Here is a 14,663-nt window from a genome sequence, read left to right on the forward strand (position 1 = left end):
AAAGAACAGGTTTGGTGGGGGGAAAGGTAAAGTTTAGTTTTGGATACACTTGGTTTATAAGGCCTACCGAAGTGAAAAGTGAACCTGTTAGTCACTCAGTCGTGTCCAACTCTTTGCGACACCATGGACTGTAGCCTGCCAGGCTCCTCTGTCCATGGAATTCTCCAGGCAAGAGTACTGGAGTGGGTAGCCAGTCCCTTCTCCAGGGAATCTTCCTGACCCAGGGATCCAACCCAGGTCTCCTGCATTTCAGGTGGATTCTTTACCACCTGAGCCACCAGGGAAGCCACAATCAACCAAAGACGTCCAATGGGCTTTTAGATATACAAATCTGAAACTAGAGGTTGACCAGAGTTGATGACTCAGATCAAGAAACTATCAGCACATGTATTAATAAAAACACCCAGAAAGAATGAAATCTCCAAAAATAAGGACATAATTTAAGAGAAATAATAAGCCTATCAACAACCCCAGTATCTAATGTGTATATGAGGGAAGAGGACCCCAGGAAGGAAACCACTAAGGAATCATTAGATGTGAAAAGAACCAAGAAGTGGTATCAGGGAAGCTGACAGACAATAGGAAGGGAGTAACTGATCTCAAATGTTCCCATACTAAGTAAAAATCAGCTTTGTTTTACAAGTCTTATTTCCCTAAATAGACTATTCACTTCTTTGCCTCAGATTATCTGATTTTATTTCTTTGTATCCTTTATAGTCCCAATGTGGTATCTTCCTCATGGGGAAGCCCTCAAAGACAGTTGTGAGAATAAGCATTAATTTGCATCAATAAATACCAACCATATTCTCCAAAATGAGATTTTGAAACTGTGATAAAAATGAAAGTTATACTTATCTTGAATAGTTACCTGTACAAAAGCAACTCCTGTCATCAAAATTACTAGGGAGAGCCACTGGTACACACCTAATTTTTTACTAAGCATCGATACAGAAAATAGTGCAGTCGTAAGAATTTTCAACTGATATGTGACCTGAAAAAGAAAACAGCTAATATTATTGTTTGTCTGTTTGTTTCTTAGCAGGACTACTAGAAATGTATTTTGGGTACCTGATAAGTAGCTGCATCGAGATTTGACAGTGCCACATAGAGTAAATTATTCTGAAGAGTATATATCCCTGATGGAATAGCAAGTTTAAGTGTTTCCATAGGTTTATTAAGAATTTCATCATGTAGAATTCGATTCAGTGCTCTTAGACTACATTCTAGGGAAAAAATGGACACAAAATGGACAAAATCAGTAATTAAGTAACTCTGAATCCGTTCCATACTCTCTCTCAAATCCCTGGTTTTTTCACCTATAAAAAATGGAAATTCAGCTACCTATCAAGATACTTTGAGGTCTAAGATTTACAGATGTATCTCAGAGAGATTGCAGGTTTAGTTCTAGACCATAGCCATAAAGTGAGTATCACAATAAAGTAAGTCATAGAACTTTTCTGGCTTCTCAGTGCAAATAAAAGTTATGTGCACACTGTATGGTAGTCTGTTAACTGTGCAATAGGATTATGTATAAGAAAATGTAAATACCTTAATTAAAAAATACTTTATTGCTAAAAAATGCTCATTATCATTTCACAATGCTGGGTTGCCACAAATCTTCAATTTGTAAAAAACACAGTATCTGCAATAAAATAAGGTATATCTATACCTTTAATGATGCTAATATTTCAAATGTTAAATCTTAGAGAAGACAGTATATTAAGAAGTGCCTTATCTTTATAATATGTATCTTTCACTGGGAAATAAATTGATATGCACACATATATATTTATAAAAAAATCTCATAGTATTAATTTGTCAACCAAGTATTCTTACTTTCTCATAGCAACATTATAATACCTTGTATTTTATAATGTATTCTATCATCAGTCATTCATGCCAATTAATAATTATGAAGACTTTAATCATAAAATGGTATCGATTAGGAAGTGGGTTTGGCTCAAACAACAGAAAACTCAATCAACACTGGCTCAAACCCATAGGGATTTGTCTCACATTATTATGAGTCCAGGGCCAAAGCTGCTACAGCAGCTCAGTAATGGCATCAGGGACCTAAGTTCTCTCTCTATGTATAAGATTTTTAATTTCATGCTTTTCATCTATTATCTACGTGATTTTTGCAACAGGTTACCAAATGACTGAGCACCTCTGGGTCTTCCTTCTGGCAACCAAAGAAAAGAGGAAGGAATAGTGGCCTAGCAGGCATCTTCTTCCCTCTCACTGATCAGGACTGTGTGTTGCATAACTACTCCATGCTGCAGGGGAGCTGGAAAATCAATCCTTTTCTTTTATATTCTCCACTTTAGAGATAAGAAAGGGAGAAAGGAGTTAACAGTGGACTCTGAGCTAGCCAATCCCCAGTATCAATCACAAAAAAAGTCCAAAGAACTTGAAAGATACATGATCTCCCAAAGAAAGGAGAAAGTCTAAGGAACCCTACCACTCTACCAACAATGACACTTTATAGATGATTGTCTCTCTCAACATAAAATCTGAAAACTTTGATTATGAAAACTGTTTTAAAATGAAAATAACATAAAAAAAAAAACAACGCTGCTAGATATTCATCCTTTCCTTACTCTAAAATAGTCAAAAAATTATGTAAGTAGTTAAAAATTCCCAAGATTTTTTCTTAGTTTTAGCAGAAAAAAATCTAAAATATTAGCTCATTCTTTAAATTTTTAAATAATTAATGTTATCACATTTTTCTTATTAGCAGTCTGAGAGTAGTGAAATTGAGTCTTGTGGCTTTTATTTTTCTCATTGCTAGAGAGGTAGAGCATCTTTTTAAACATTTATTATTTTCTGAATATAAATGCAATCTCTTTTTGTTTCTCCCAGATTGATACACTCCAGCTACAATGGCCAACATGAGTTTCGAAAAGTATACAAACTTTACAAACAACCCAATTCAAAAATGGGCAACAGACTTAAGCAGATATTTCTCTAAAGATACACAAATGGCCAATAAGCAAATGAAAAGGTGCTCAACATTATTACTCATCAGGGAAATGCAAATCAAAACAACAATGGGATACTACTTCACACCTACTAGAATGGCTGTAATTTTTTAAAAATGGAAAATAATAAGTGCTAGTGAGGGTATGGAGAAATTGGAATTCTGTACGTTGCTGGTAGGGATCTAAAATGGTGCAATTATTGTGGAAAAGTCTTACTGTTCTTCAAAATGTTAAACAGAATTACCATATGAATCAGCCATTCTATCCTGAAGTATATATTCAAAAGAAATGAAAGTAGAGACTTGTGTGTCTAATGCAGGATTATTCATTGTCTATCACAGCATTATTTACAATAGCCAGTGGGTGGAACAACTGAAATGTCCATCAATACAAGAATGGATAAAATGTCACACAGATCTTTTTTCAGTTACAATGGGTTATATCCCAATAAACCCATTATAAGCTGAAAATATCTTAAGTCAAAAATGCATTGAATACACTTAACCTACCAAACATCATAGCTTAGCCTGCTGCTGCTAATGCTAAGTCACTTCAGTCGTGTCCAACTCTGTGCGACCCCGTAGACGGTAGCCCACCAGGCTTCCCCGTCCCTGGGATTCTCCAGGCAAGAACATTGGAGTAGATGGCTTTGCCTAGACTATCTTAAATGTGCTCAGAACATTTAAACATTATCCTAATACTGGGCAAAATCATCTAACACAAAGCTTATTTCATAGTAAGTGTTGAATATCTCATGTAACTTATTGAATACTGTAACTGGAAGGAAACACACACTGGTTGTATGGATATGAATGGTTTTAAGTGCACTGGTTTTTTATCCTTGAGATTGCGTGTCTGACTGGGAGCTGCAGCTTGCTGTGGCTGCCCAGCACCCTGAGAGTATCGTATCACTAGCCCAGAACAAGATCAAAGTTCAAAGTATGATTTCTGCTTAATGCATATCACTTTAATGCCATCATAGGAAATGGCAACCCACTCCAGTATTCTTGCCTGGAAAATCCCATGGATAGAGGAGCCTGGTAGGCTAGAGTTCATGGGGTCGCAAATAGTCAGACATCAGTGAGTGACTGAGCACAGCACAAAGTCAAAAAAATCATTAAGTCGAACCATCATTAAGTTGGGGACCTCCAGTGTATACACACACACACACACACATACATACAATGGAATACTATTTAGCCATAAAAAGAAATGAATTCTAAGATATGTTACAATATATATGTGTGTGTGTGTATCTATATATAATATTAGTCATGGCTGGACTAATCATACAGCAAATAAAATAAAAAAGCCTAGACTTTAGTAAAAAATTATGACTCCTCTAAGTTATTCTTATTCTCAAAATTATTATAAATGCAAGAAACTATGCTTCATATTTATAGCATTAATCCGGACATGAAATCATGATATAGGTTAGAATAAGATACCTTTATTACTAGACTAAAACTATCTTAATAAAATGAAAATTGAAATGTTCTTAAATAATGCAATAGTGTTCCAATGTGTAGTCACCTATATATATATCATATACACATACGTACCTATATATATGTGTGTGTGTGTACTGTGTGTGCTAAGTCACTTCAGTTGTGTCCAACTTTTTGTGACCCCATGTATCGTAGCCCGCCAGGCTCCTCTGTCCATGGGATTCTCCAGACAAGAATACTGGAGTGGGTTGCCATTTCCTCCTCCAGGGGATGTTCCCGACCCAAGGATCGAACCTGAGTGTCTTGCGGGTCTTGCATTGCAGGCGGATTCTTTACTGCTGAGCCAATAGGGAAGTCTTATATATATATGTATGTGTGTGTGTGTGTGTGTGTCTATGTATGTGGTATGTGTGTGTGTGTGTCTATGTATGTGGTGTGTGTGTCTATGTATGTATGTGTGTGTGTATATATATATACATATATATATGAGTAACTCCAAAACAATTAAATAAACTTCAATGACTTAACAAAAAGCCCTAGATACCTACTGCTATCTTTGTAGACTAATAAAATGCAGGCCATTATCTTCAAAAGTTCAGCAACAACCACAGCTGTAGATGATAGATAACGAGGCCCCTCTTCTTTTAATGTCCTAGAATAACGCATCGTTAGAACCAAACTGGTAGTCTGAAAGACCAGAATTCCTAAAGAAAGGTATTTTAGGTTGGCGGACATTGTTTTATCTTCATTTGCCTGAAAGACAAAATATACAGGGCAAATAAAGTTAGAAAACATAGAAATTAGAAACATTAAAAACCAGTAAAAGAGGTCTCATTCCAAAGAAGATAAACTGCATTCCACCCTATTTTTCCTTGGAGTTACAACTATAAACCTTGGACCAAAGACAAAGCAACTACAAGGAGACTCTGAAAAGGTGAAAAAATAAGGCAAATTGGCTAGAGACTGCAGATCTTGAGTAAAGGTAGCAGTAAATTCCCTGGAGAGTTTTGCCACTCCCGTATCTCACCCTGGGTGCTACATCAGTTCACAACCTGAACCACCAACAGATGTAGGTCACTAACAAAAAAGCCGTAAGAAAAAACCCACCATCTCCAACCAAGGGCTGGGGAGACAGCAGCCCTGCAGGCTGCAGCCCTCCCAACTGAGTGCTGAGTAATCTGTGGGCAGAGCCGTGCTGGCCATCCCTAACTTGCACAAGTGACAACAGAGCTGGTGGCCCTGCCACCCCCCACCAGGCACTGCAGCCGAACAGATTATGGGGCAGAGCTCTGCCAACCACTCCTGCCCCATGTAAGCCCTGTGTAAGCACTGATGATGCAGCACCGTTCTTCCCTCTCCAGTGGCTGTCTATTTAAGGAGGAGCCAGGGTCTCAGAACACGCTAAATGCCCAGAATGCAATATAAAATGAGTGTACTCATCATACTAAAAGAGAAAAAAATTTCAACTAGGATGAATAGGGACAATCAACAGGCAACAACACATAGTACAGATGCTGGAATTATCAGTCAAGAATTTTAAAGAGGTCACTACAAAAATGCACTACCACCAAGCAATTATAAACATTCTTGAAATAATTTTATACCTATATCATTGAAAAAAATAGTACAGAAGTTCTCATATACACTTCACCCAGTGTCCCCTAAAAATAAAAGGAGCAAAGTTCCAATATTTTTCCTAAAGTAATTTAATATTAACTCTAAGAGACTCACTTTAAATATGAACATACAAATATGTTAAAAAGCAAAAGGACTGGAAAAAGATAAGCCATGATAAAAATAGCTATGAGAAAGTTGGAGGAGTTAGATTAGTATCAGGCAAAACATTACATAAGAATTATTTTTAGAATTAAAGGATACTTCATAATGATAAAAGAGTCAGCACATCAGGAAGATATTATAAATGTACATGTGCTAACATAGCTTTAAATACATGAAGCTGACAGAACTAAAAGGAAGAACAGGTAAATCTACAGTCAGAATGTGGGATTTTAACCCACCTTTCTCAGTAACTGATAGAACATGAACACACACACACACACACCCCCCAGTAAGAATACAGAAGATCTGAATAACACCATCAATCACTAAAACTCCGTAGACTTGGAGATGATCCACTAAGATCTTCCTTCAAGTAAGGACTTAATGTAGTGTGCATGGTCAGTAAACTGCCTCTCTGCCGTAAGTTACATCTTTGCTTCAAATTCATCTAAATATTCAATCTCAAAAAAAAAAAAAAAAATAAATCCCTGAAGGTTTTTTCTGGTAGAAATTGACAAACTGATTTGAAAATCTGTAGGAAAATACAAAGGACCTGGACAACCAAAACAATTTTGCAAAGAAAAAATAAAGTGGAAGGGGTTAAACTACTGAAATTCCAGACTTACTATAAAGCTCTAGAAATAAAGACTGGTATTAACATAAGGACAGAAGAATAGATCAATGGAACAGAATGAATTCCAGAACAAGATCCATACATATTTGGTCAAATAATTTTGACAAAGTTACCAAAAAGAAAGCATAGTCTTTTTAACAAATAATTCTGAAACAATGAGCTATCTGTAATTTTTTAAATGAACCACTATTTATCTGCATCATGCCAAATATTAACTAGAAATAGAGCTATTATAAAAGCTAAAACTATAAATATTCAAGGTGAAAACATAGGAGAAAATCATATCCATATTTCTTACAAAACACACGAACCATAAAAGAGAAACATGGAAAAACTGGACATCATTAAAGTTTAAATCTGCTCTTCCAAAGATACTGTAAAAACAATGAAAGGCAAACCACATCACGGGGGAAAATATTCTTGAAACAAAAATCTGACCATGGCCTTGTATCTAGAATGTATATAGAACTCTTATAACATAATGAGTAGAAAAAAATTACCCAAATGAAAATGGACAAAAGATTTGATAAACATTTCACCAACAAAAGATAAAATGGCTAATATGCCCATGAAAAAATGTTCACTATCACAGTCATTAGAGAAATACAAATTAAAGCCACAATGAGATAACATTATATACCTACGAGAACAGATGAAGTCTTAAAAACTGATGCTACCAAGTGTTGAAGAGGGCTTAAAGTGAAAAGAACGCTCAATTTTGCTAGTGGGAATGTAAAGTGGCACAACCACTTTATCACCCATCTATCTCATTCTTATAAATCTGCGTGAGCAAAAGAATCCTAATGTGAAATAAAACTGTAGCATTTTAGAGGTGGAAAATGTTTTAGAAATCATCCAGTACAATCTATTCATCTTACAATAAAGAAAACTGTAAACAGAGTAGTTAGATGACTTCTTCAAGGTCTTATAACTACTAATTGGAAACAGCAGTTATAAGACAAATAACAGGTTCTCTAGATCCCATTACCATGCTACTGTAAAATTTCAAAAGACTTCCTGGTGGCCTTTTATCTCTGTATAAAAGGAGAATAGGTTGCCAGCAATCTACATTTGGCAAAGGCATTTGATTTTCCTGGAAAATATTACACAATTACTTCAAATCTGTTCAAGAAAGCCTTCTGTTTATTCTGGACAACTAAAACTCAGCAGTGGCCACAGGACTAGAAAAGGTCAGTTTTCATTCCAATCCTAAAGAAAGTCAATGCCAAAGAATGCTCAAACTACTGCACAATTGCACTCATCTCACACGCTAGTAATGTAATTCTCAACATTTTCCAAGCCAGGCTTCAGCAATATGTAAACCGTGAACTTCCAGATGTTGAAGCTGGTTTTAGAAAAGGCAGAGGAACCAGAGATCAAATTGCCAAAATCTGCTGGACTATCAAAAAACCGAGAGTTCCAGAAAAACATCTACTTCTGCCTTATTGACTATGCCAAAGCCTTTGACTGTGTGGATCACAATATACTGTGGAAAATTCTGAAAGAGATGGGAATACCAGACCACCTGACCTGCATCCTGAGAAATCTGTATGCAGGTCAGGAAGCAACAGTTAGAACTGGACATTTAACAACAGACTGGTTCCAAACAGGGAAAGGAATACGTCAAGGCTGTATATTTTGACCCTGCTTATTTAACTTATATGCAGAGTTCATAATGAGAAACGCTGGGCTGGATGAAGCACAAGCTGGAATCCAGATTGCTGGAAGAAATATCAATAACCTCAGATATGTAGATGACACTACCCTTATGGCAGAACATAAGGAAGAACTAAAGAGTCTCTTGACGAAAGTAAGAGGAGAGTGAAAAAGTTGGCTTAAAGCTCAACATTCAGAAAACTAAGATCATGGCATCTGGGCCTATCATTTCATGGCAAATAGATGGGGAAACAGTGGAAACAGTGGCTGACTTTATTTTTGGGGGCTCCAAAAATCACTGCAGATGGTGACTGCAGCCATGAAATTAAAAGATGCATACTCCTTTAAAGGAAAGTTACGGGATGGGAGACCGGGATGGGGAATTCGTGTAACTCTATGGCTGATTCATATCAATGTATGACAAAACCCACTGAAAAATAAAAAAAAAAAAATAATAAAGGAAAGTTACGACCAACCTAGACAGCATATTAAAAAGCAGAGACATTACTTTGCTAAAAAAGATCCATCTAGTCAAGGCTATGATTTTTCCAGTAGTCATGTATGGATATGAGAGTTAGACTATAAAGCAAGCTGAGTGCCGAAGAATTGATGCTTTTGAACTGTGGTGTTGGAGAAGACTCTTGAGAGTCCCTTGGACAGCAAGGAGATCCAACCAGTCCATCCTAATGGAGATCAGTCCTGGGTGTTCATTGGAAGGACTGATGCTGAAGTTGAAACTCCAATACTTTGACCACCTGATGAGGAGAGCTGACTCATTTAATAAGACCCTGATGCTGGGAAAGATTGAGGGCAGGAGAAGGGGACGACAGAGGATGAGATGGTTGGATGGCATCACCGACTTGATGGACATGAGTTTGGGTAAACTCTGGGAGTTGGTGATGGACAGGGAGGCCTGGCGTGCTGTGGTCCATGGGGTTGCAAAGAGTCGGACACGACTGAGCAACTGAACTGAAGACCATAATGTACATATTGTAACAGCAATACCCTGATTTCTTTTCAAATGAAAATATAAAGGTCAGATTCTGAGCCAGGATACATTACTTCTACAATTTGGCTTTTCCACTTCCAAGTATATACTACATCAATAAAAACATTTTCTGTGATAATACAGTTCTTAATATTCTTAAGTCTCTCACAATGCTGTATTTTGTTTTTCTAAGTCTGTGATTGAATAGAAAAAAATATACACTGGTTTCTGCCCCTGGCTCCTGAAACTCTGGTAGTTCCCTAAGTGATAAGGGCACTAGGAGTATCTTTTATTCTAATATTTGGTCTTTGACCCCAGTTCCTGACACAGTGCTCCTGAAATCCTTGTAATTTTCTGGGTGATAGACATGTCTTTTGTTCCAATAAGGCAAACTTGGGTGGGCCTCTGGATGACTCCTGAATGAGAGCTGCTCAGCAGAAAAAACAAGCCATGATTAGAAGCGTGGAATTTTCAGCCCCATCTCTGAGCTCCCCTACTCCCCCATTGTCTTAAGAAGGCAGAAGGGCTGAATATGGAGTTAATGATCGATCATGCCTACATGATGAAGCCTCCATAAAATCCCAACAGTACAGGGTGAGGAGGGCCTCCAGGTTGGTGAACATATCCGTACAGGGAAGGTGAAGCACCCCAAGTCCATGGCTACAGAAGTTACTGTGCTGGGAACCCTCCCAGACCCTGCCCTAATCTTCATCTGATTGCTCATCTGTAGCCTTTATCATATCCCTTAATAAACTGGTGAACATAAACATTTCCCTGAGTTCTATGAGCCACTCTAGCAATTTAATCAAGCCTGAGGACCTCTGATTTGCAGCTAAGTCCAAGTCAGTTGGTACCTGGGGACCCAGGTTGTGACCAGCATATGAAGTAGGGTGGGAGCAGTCTTGTGAGACTAGGCCCTTAACATATGGGATCCGACACCATCTCCAGATAGGTAGTATCAGAACTGCAAAAGGACATCCAGCTGGTGTTGCAGAGAATTTGCCTTTGTGTGGGGAAAAACCCCTCACAGATTTGTTGACCAGAAGTGTCAGAGTGAAATATTCTGTATGAGAAGTAGAGGAAACACTCAGGAGGAAAGAAGGGTGTTATTTTTCTAATATGAAGTCAAGAAGTAAAATATATGCAAACACATGATTATTTGCACTAGAGCACCTATAAAGAATTACACTTGAATTTACAAGTCTGCCTAAAGGAAGAAAAAACTCAAAATGAAAAAAATCAAGAAGTATTTCTTTTTTTCTATTTCTCTTTTTTCGTTTTACTGAGATGATATCTAGTACTGTGTCAGTTTAACCAGTACAACATAACTTTCATGTATTATTAAACGATTATCAAATAAATTAACATCAATCACTCTTTGCAACCCCATGGACTGCAGCACACCAGGCTCCCCTGTTCTTCATTATCTCCCAGAGTTTGCTCAAACTCATGTCCATTGAGTCAGTGATGCCATCTAATCATCTCTTCCTTTGTCAAGAAGTGTATTTCTAAGACATACAAACACTTAAGTTTGATTTTAGAGTACAATACAGGTAGAAGTAAGTACTTTCATTTAACACAACCCCTATATGCAAAGCAAATATATAAAAACAAAATAGATGAAAACATGATTATGTTCCACCTCTATAAGACTGCTTCTTCATTTCAGAATCTACAATATTCTCCCATTATAACTGAAAACAAACTTCTAACATTTTCATGTTTAATATTTAATTTCAGTCTTTCCTACATTTTTTCCTCTTATTGACTAATTCCCCTTCTTTTATCCTTTCAGGTGATACCAATCGTCTAGTTTCCAGATTATTCTTTGTTTCATAAAAATGTCGTATCCAAGAAACTTACATATCAATAAGAAACTGTTAAATTCTTTCCCAAATGCAGCCATATTCAGTTTACTGTCAAAATCCTCATGTACCAGTCAACAAATTACCACCCATGTTCCTTTAAAGACCCCGATCACCAAGCTCCCTGAACACACCTGGAGCTCAGTGAGGCTCTCAGATTTAGAGCAGTATTAGAAGAGGCAGGAAGCTTATATGCTGCACTTTCACCTTAAAGCTAAGATGTGAAAAATGTATTGTTCCTGATCAATAAACAGCGCTATTTCATTCTGATGACTTTCTTTGGTTCAGTTTGTTATGGTTTTCCTAAAAAAGCATTTATTATTTTATTTACTTTAAAAAGTAGTTACTGTTAGAAAAATGTAGAAACAAAAATTACATTGAACCCAACTCCACTACTCAAAGACATATGAAAATATTTTGATACAGATTCTGTCAATTTTTCTTTAGTTTTTGGGAAATCTCTAAACCTGAGGACATTAGCAGCAAAGATGTATCTAGACCATTTCATATTTCCACTGAAAGGACTTCAACAATTTTTGGAGATGTTTAGTTACATAGGAAATAAAGTCTTGGAATCAAAAAGTTCTAAATTCTCCTAAAAAACAGTAGATCTTTCTTGAGGGAAAAGAATGGATTTTAAAAATACAATAAAATACCAAGAATGTAACAAATGTCCACAATTCCACCACCGAGAACTAACAAGTATCAATCTTGTCACATTTGCTTATCTTTCCTTTTTAAAGGAATAAAACATTACAGTTAAAGTCAAAATTCTCTCTAAGCCACAACTCCAAGTCTTATTCCTTCACTGTGCCCCTATTATCATGTGTTTGGAGTATTTATTTCAGTGCACTTTTAAAATTTTATACACCTACATAGAAATATGTGTAAGCCTAAATATTTTAATATACATACATAGCATCAAACTTTTAATATAAAATACTCTAATATTTTATATTATTTAATATTAATAGAAATATATCTATATAGAGTATATTAATATAATTATATTAAATGTATTTAATCTTTTATATTTAATATACATACCTATACAAATATGGTATACATTATTTAGCATCTTCCTTACTGTATTCAGCATTGTTTTGCCTTCTATGTTGACATACAGACCTAGTTCATTGCTTTTAAAAACTCTAATGTTCCATCAAATAAGCGGGCCTTCTATTTATCCGTTCTCCTACTGATGAACATTTAAGATCCCTTTTTTCTCCTTTTAAAGATTTAAATTAAAACTTTTTCTTAACATTTTTCAACAAGTAGCTCCTAAATATTATATAAACTAATTGGTTTCAAGCCATTTTTCTAAAATTTAACATTTTATATGACTTCTCAGGTCTCTTCTAGCTCTAACATACACAATTTTATTAAAGTAATTTCAATTTTTCCATCCAGAAGTATTATCTCAATATTTAAATTGTAAACTTTCAGGACTTGCCTGGTGGCACAGTAGATAAGAATCTGCCTGCCAATGCAGGGACACAGGTTTAATCCCTGGTCTGGGAAGAGTCCACATGCCGTGGAGCAACTAAGAAGGTGTGCAACAACTACTGAGCTCACATGCTCAACTACCGAAGCCCGCACAGCCCGTGCTCTGCAACAAGAAAAGCCACTGCAAAGAGAAGCCCGAGCACTTCAACGAAGCACAGACTGCTCTCTGCAATTAAAGAAAGACTGCACGAAAGCAACAAAGACCCAGTGCAGAAAGAAAAATCACACTGTATACTGTGAGTGTATATATAGCAACACAGAACACATACTGTCATTACCCATTATACAGTTACTAGTGTGTAATAATAACCATGTGTAATTGTAATCTTGGTGTGTGCAGACTATAATCATACTAATTTGATACAGTCACACTGCAAGTCCTTCTAAAAGTCCTTTGCACAGGAATATTTCAGGATTTGCTTAGTCACTAGAAAAGATCTTGTATTTGCTTTCCGATCACTATTTTTCTTCTGAATTGCTAGAGAAGTTTGACATTTACAAAGTTGAGTTTTATTATTTTTAAATCCCTTCTCACTTCTTGAAAGAAAAATGTACAACAAAAACTTCATTCACCTAATAACCTTCATTCATTCGGATTTGATGAGTTTGTATGATGACTTGGTTAGAATTGTGTGTAAAAAATATTAGTGAACTTATTATTTTTTTTTTTAGTGAACTTATTTTATTAAGAGTTCAAAAAATTCTCAGTAATTAAAATCTTCAGGGAAAAAAAGGTTTTTCAAAAATACTAGAAGGTATAATTTAAGTATATTTGATATGCTAATTACATATCCCTTATTTTCATTAAAGTAGCTCCCTAAGATCCTTGCCTTTATAATGCTTTGTCAACCAATTCTGAGTTAAAGGCTTTAAACATTTAAAAAAACATACACTTCATAAAGTATATTTATCACTAATGCACACCACTACTTTCACCCTTACGTTAATCAGGGTTAGTGAGAAATTAGTTATTTATACCATTATTATCGCACTAGATAGGCATTAATCAGATTCTGAAACATTCAACTCTATACTCATGTTTCTCTTCAAATTGAATCTTTTGCCTTTTACTAAAGATTCTTGTTGGGGGGGATAGCATGAGTGTTACTTCAATTGTTTAAGGCCTTTCTTGGAAAAAAAAAAAGAAAAGAAGAACACTATATACTAAAAATTTATATTTATTTTTTACTTGTAGATAAATCTGAAAATCAGCCTGGCTACAAAGTTATTTCCAATAACTTATATGTATAATCTTTAGGTCTGTGTATGAAGCCATTATTCCACTGAGACAATATCTGTATTTTGCTGTTATGTCTCCAGACACTAAAAGTCCTGCAAAACTAAATGTTTAATTAATGTTTTTAAATTGTAGTACAATTTATATGGATTTTTAAAGACTATAAAGTACCTAAGGAATTCTGAAAATTAATTTTCCTTCCATTATAAAAACAAAAGGCTAAATTACTAACTTAAGATTTCTTAGAGTGAGCTATTTTTACATTTTCTAAACACTAGTTCGGAAATACACTTTCTAAGTATTATATAATCTATCACACGTTATTATGCATAATAGAGAACATATGAAAACATACATTATAAAATGGTATGCAAATATAAATTCAGTGTAGTCAGAAACATCTATTAGTATAAAAACAAACCTTCCAAGTTAAATGAACAGAAAAAGCAAATACATACAGAAATGCTGACTTTAGCTGCAATTTTTTGTCCATTATCTTCCATGATGCCAAAACTTTAAAACTGCAACCTATAGTTACATGCTAAATAATGATGAATAAAATTAATCAC

At 35.6% G+C, this 14,663-nt stretch overlaps 1 protein-coding gene and 1 non-coding gene across 3 annotated transcripts in view; one reads left to right on the forward strand and one right to left on the reverse strand.

The window, feature by feature from the left end:
- SLC35A3 (solute carrier family 35 member A3) overlaps positions 1–14,663 on the reverse strand; it is a 40,361-nt gene that overhangs the window by 12,512 nt on the left and 13,186 nt on the right. For both annotated transcript variants that reach the window (XM_065908134.1, XM_065908143.1), the window contains exons 2-4: positions 4,978–5,182; positions 1,069–1,223; positions 869–991 (exon numbers count right to left, since the gene is read on the reverse strand). In XM_065908134.1, coding sequence (XP_065764206.1) covers positions 869–991; positions 1,069–1,223; positions 4,978–5,182 — 483 coding nt within the window. The remainder of the gene's footprint in view (positions 1–868; positions 992–1,068; positions 1,224–4,977; positions 5,183–14,663) is intronic.
- LOC136156585 (U5 spliceosomal RNA) lies at positions 13,888–13,999 on the forward strand. Its single transcript, XR_010661081.1, has one exon. It is a non-coding gene; the product is annotated as a U5 spliceosomal RNA (small nuclear RNA).

The sequence above is a fragment of the Muntiacus reevesi genome, chromosome 1 (genome assembly GCF_963930625.1).
Source record: "Muntiacus reevesi chromosome 1, mMunRee1.1, whole genome shotgun sequence".
In the NCBI taxonomy this organism is placed as follows: Eukaryota; Metazoa; Chordata; class Mammalia; order Artiodactyla; family Cervidae; genus Muntiacus; species Muntiacus reevesi.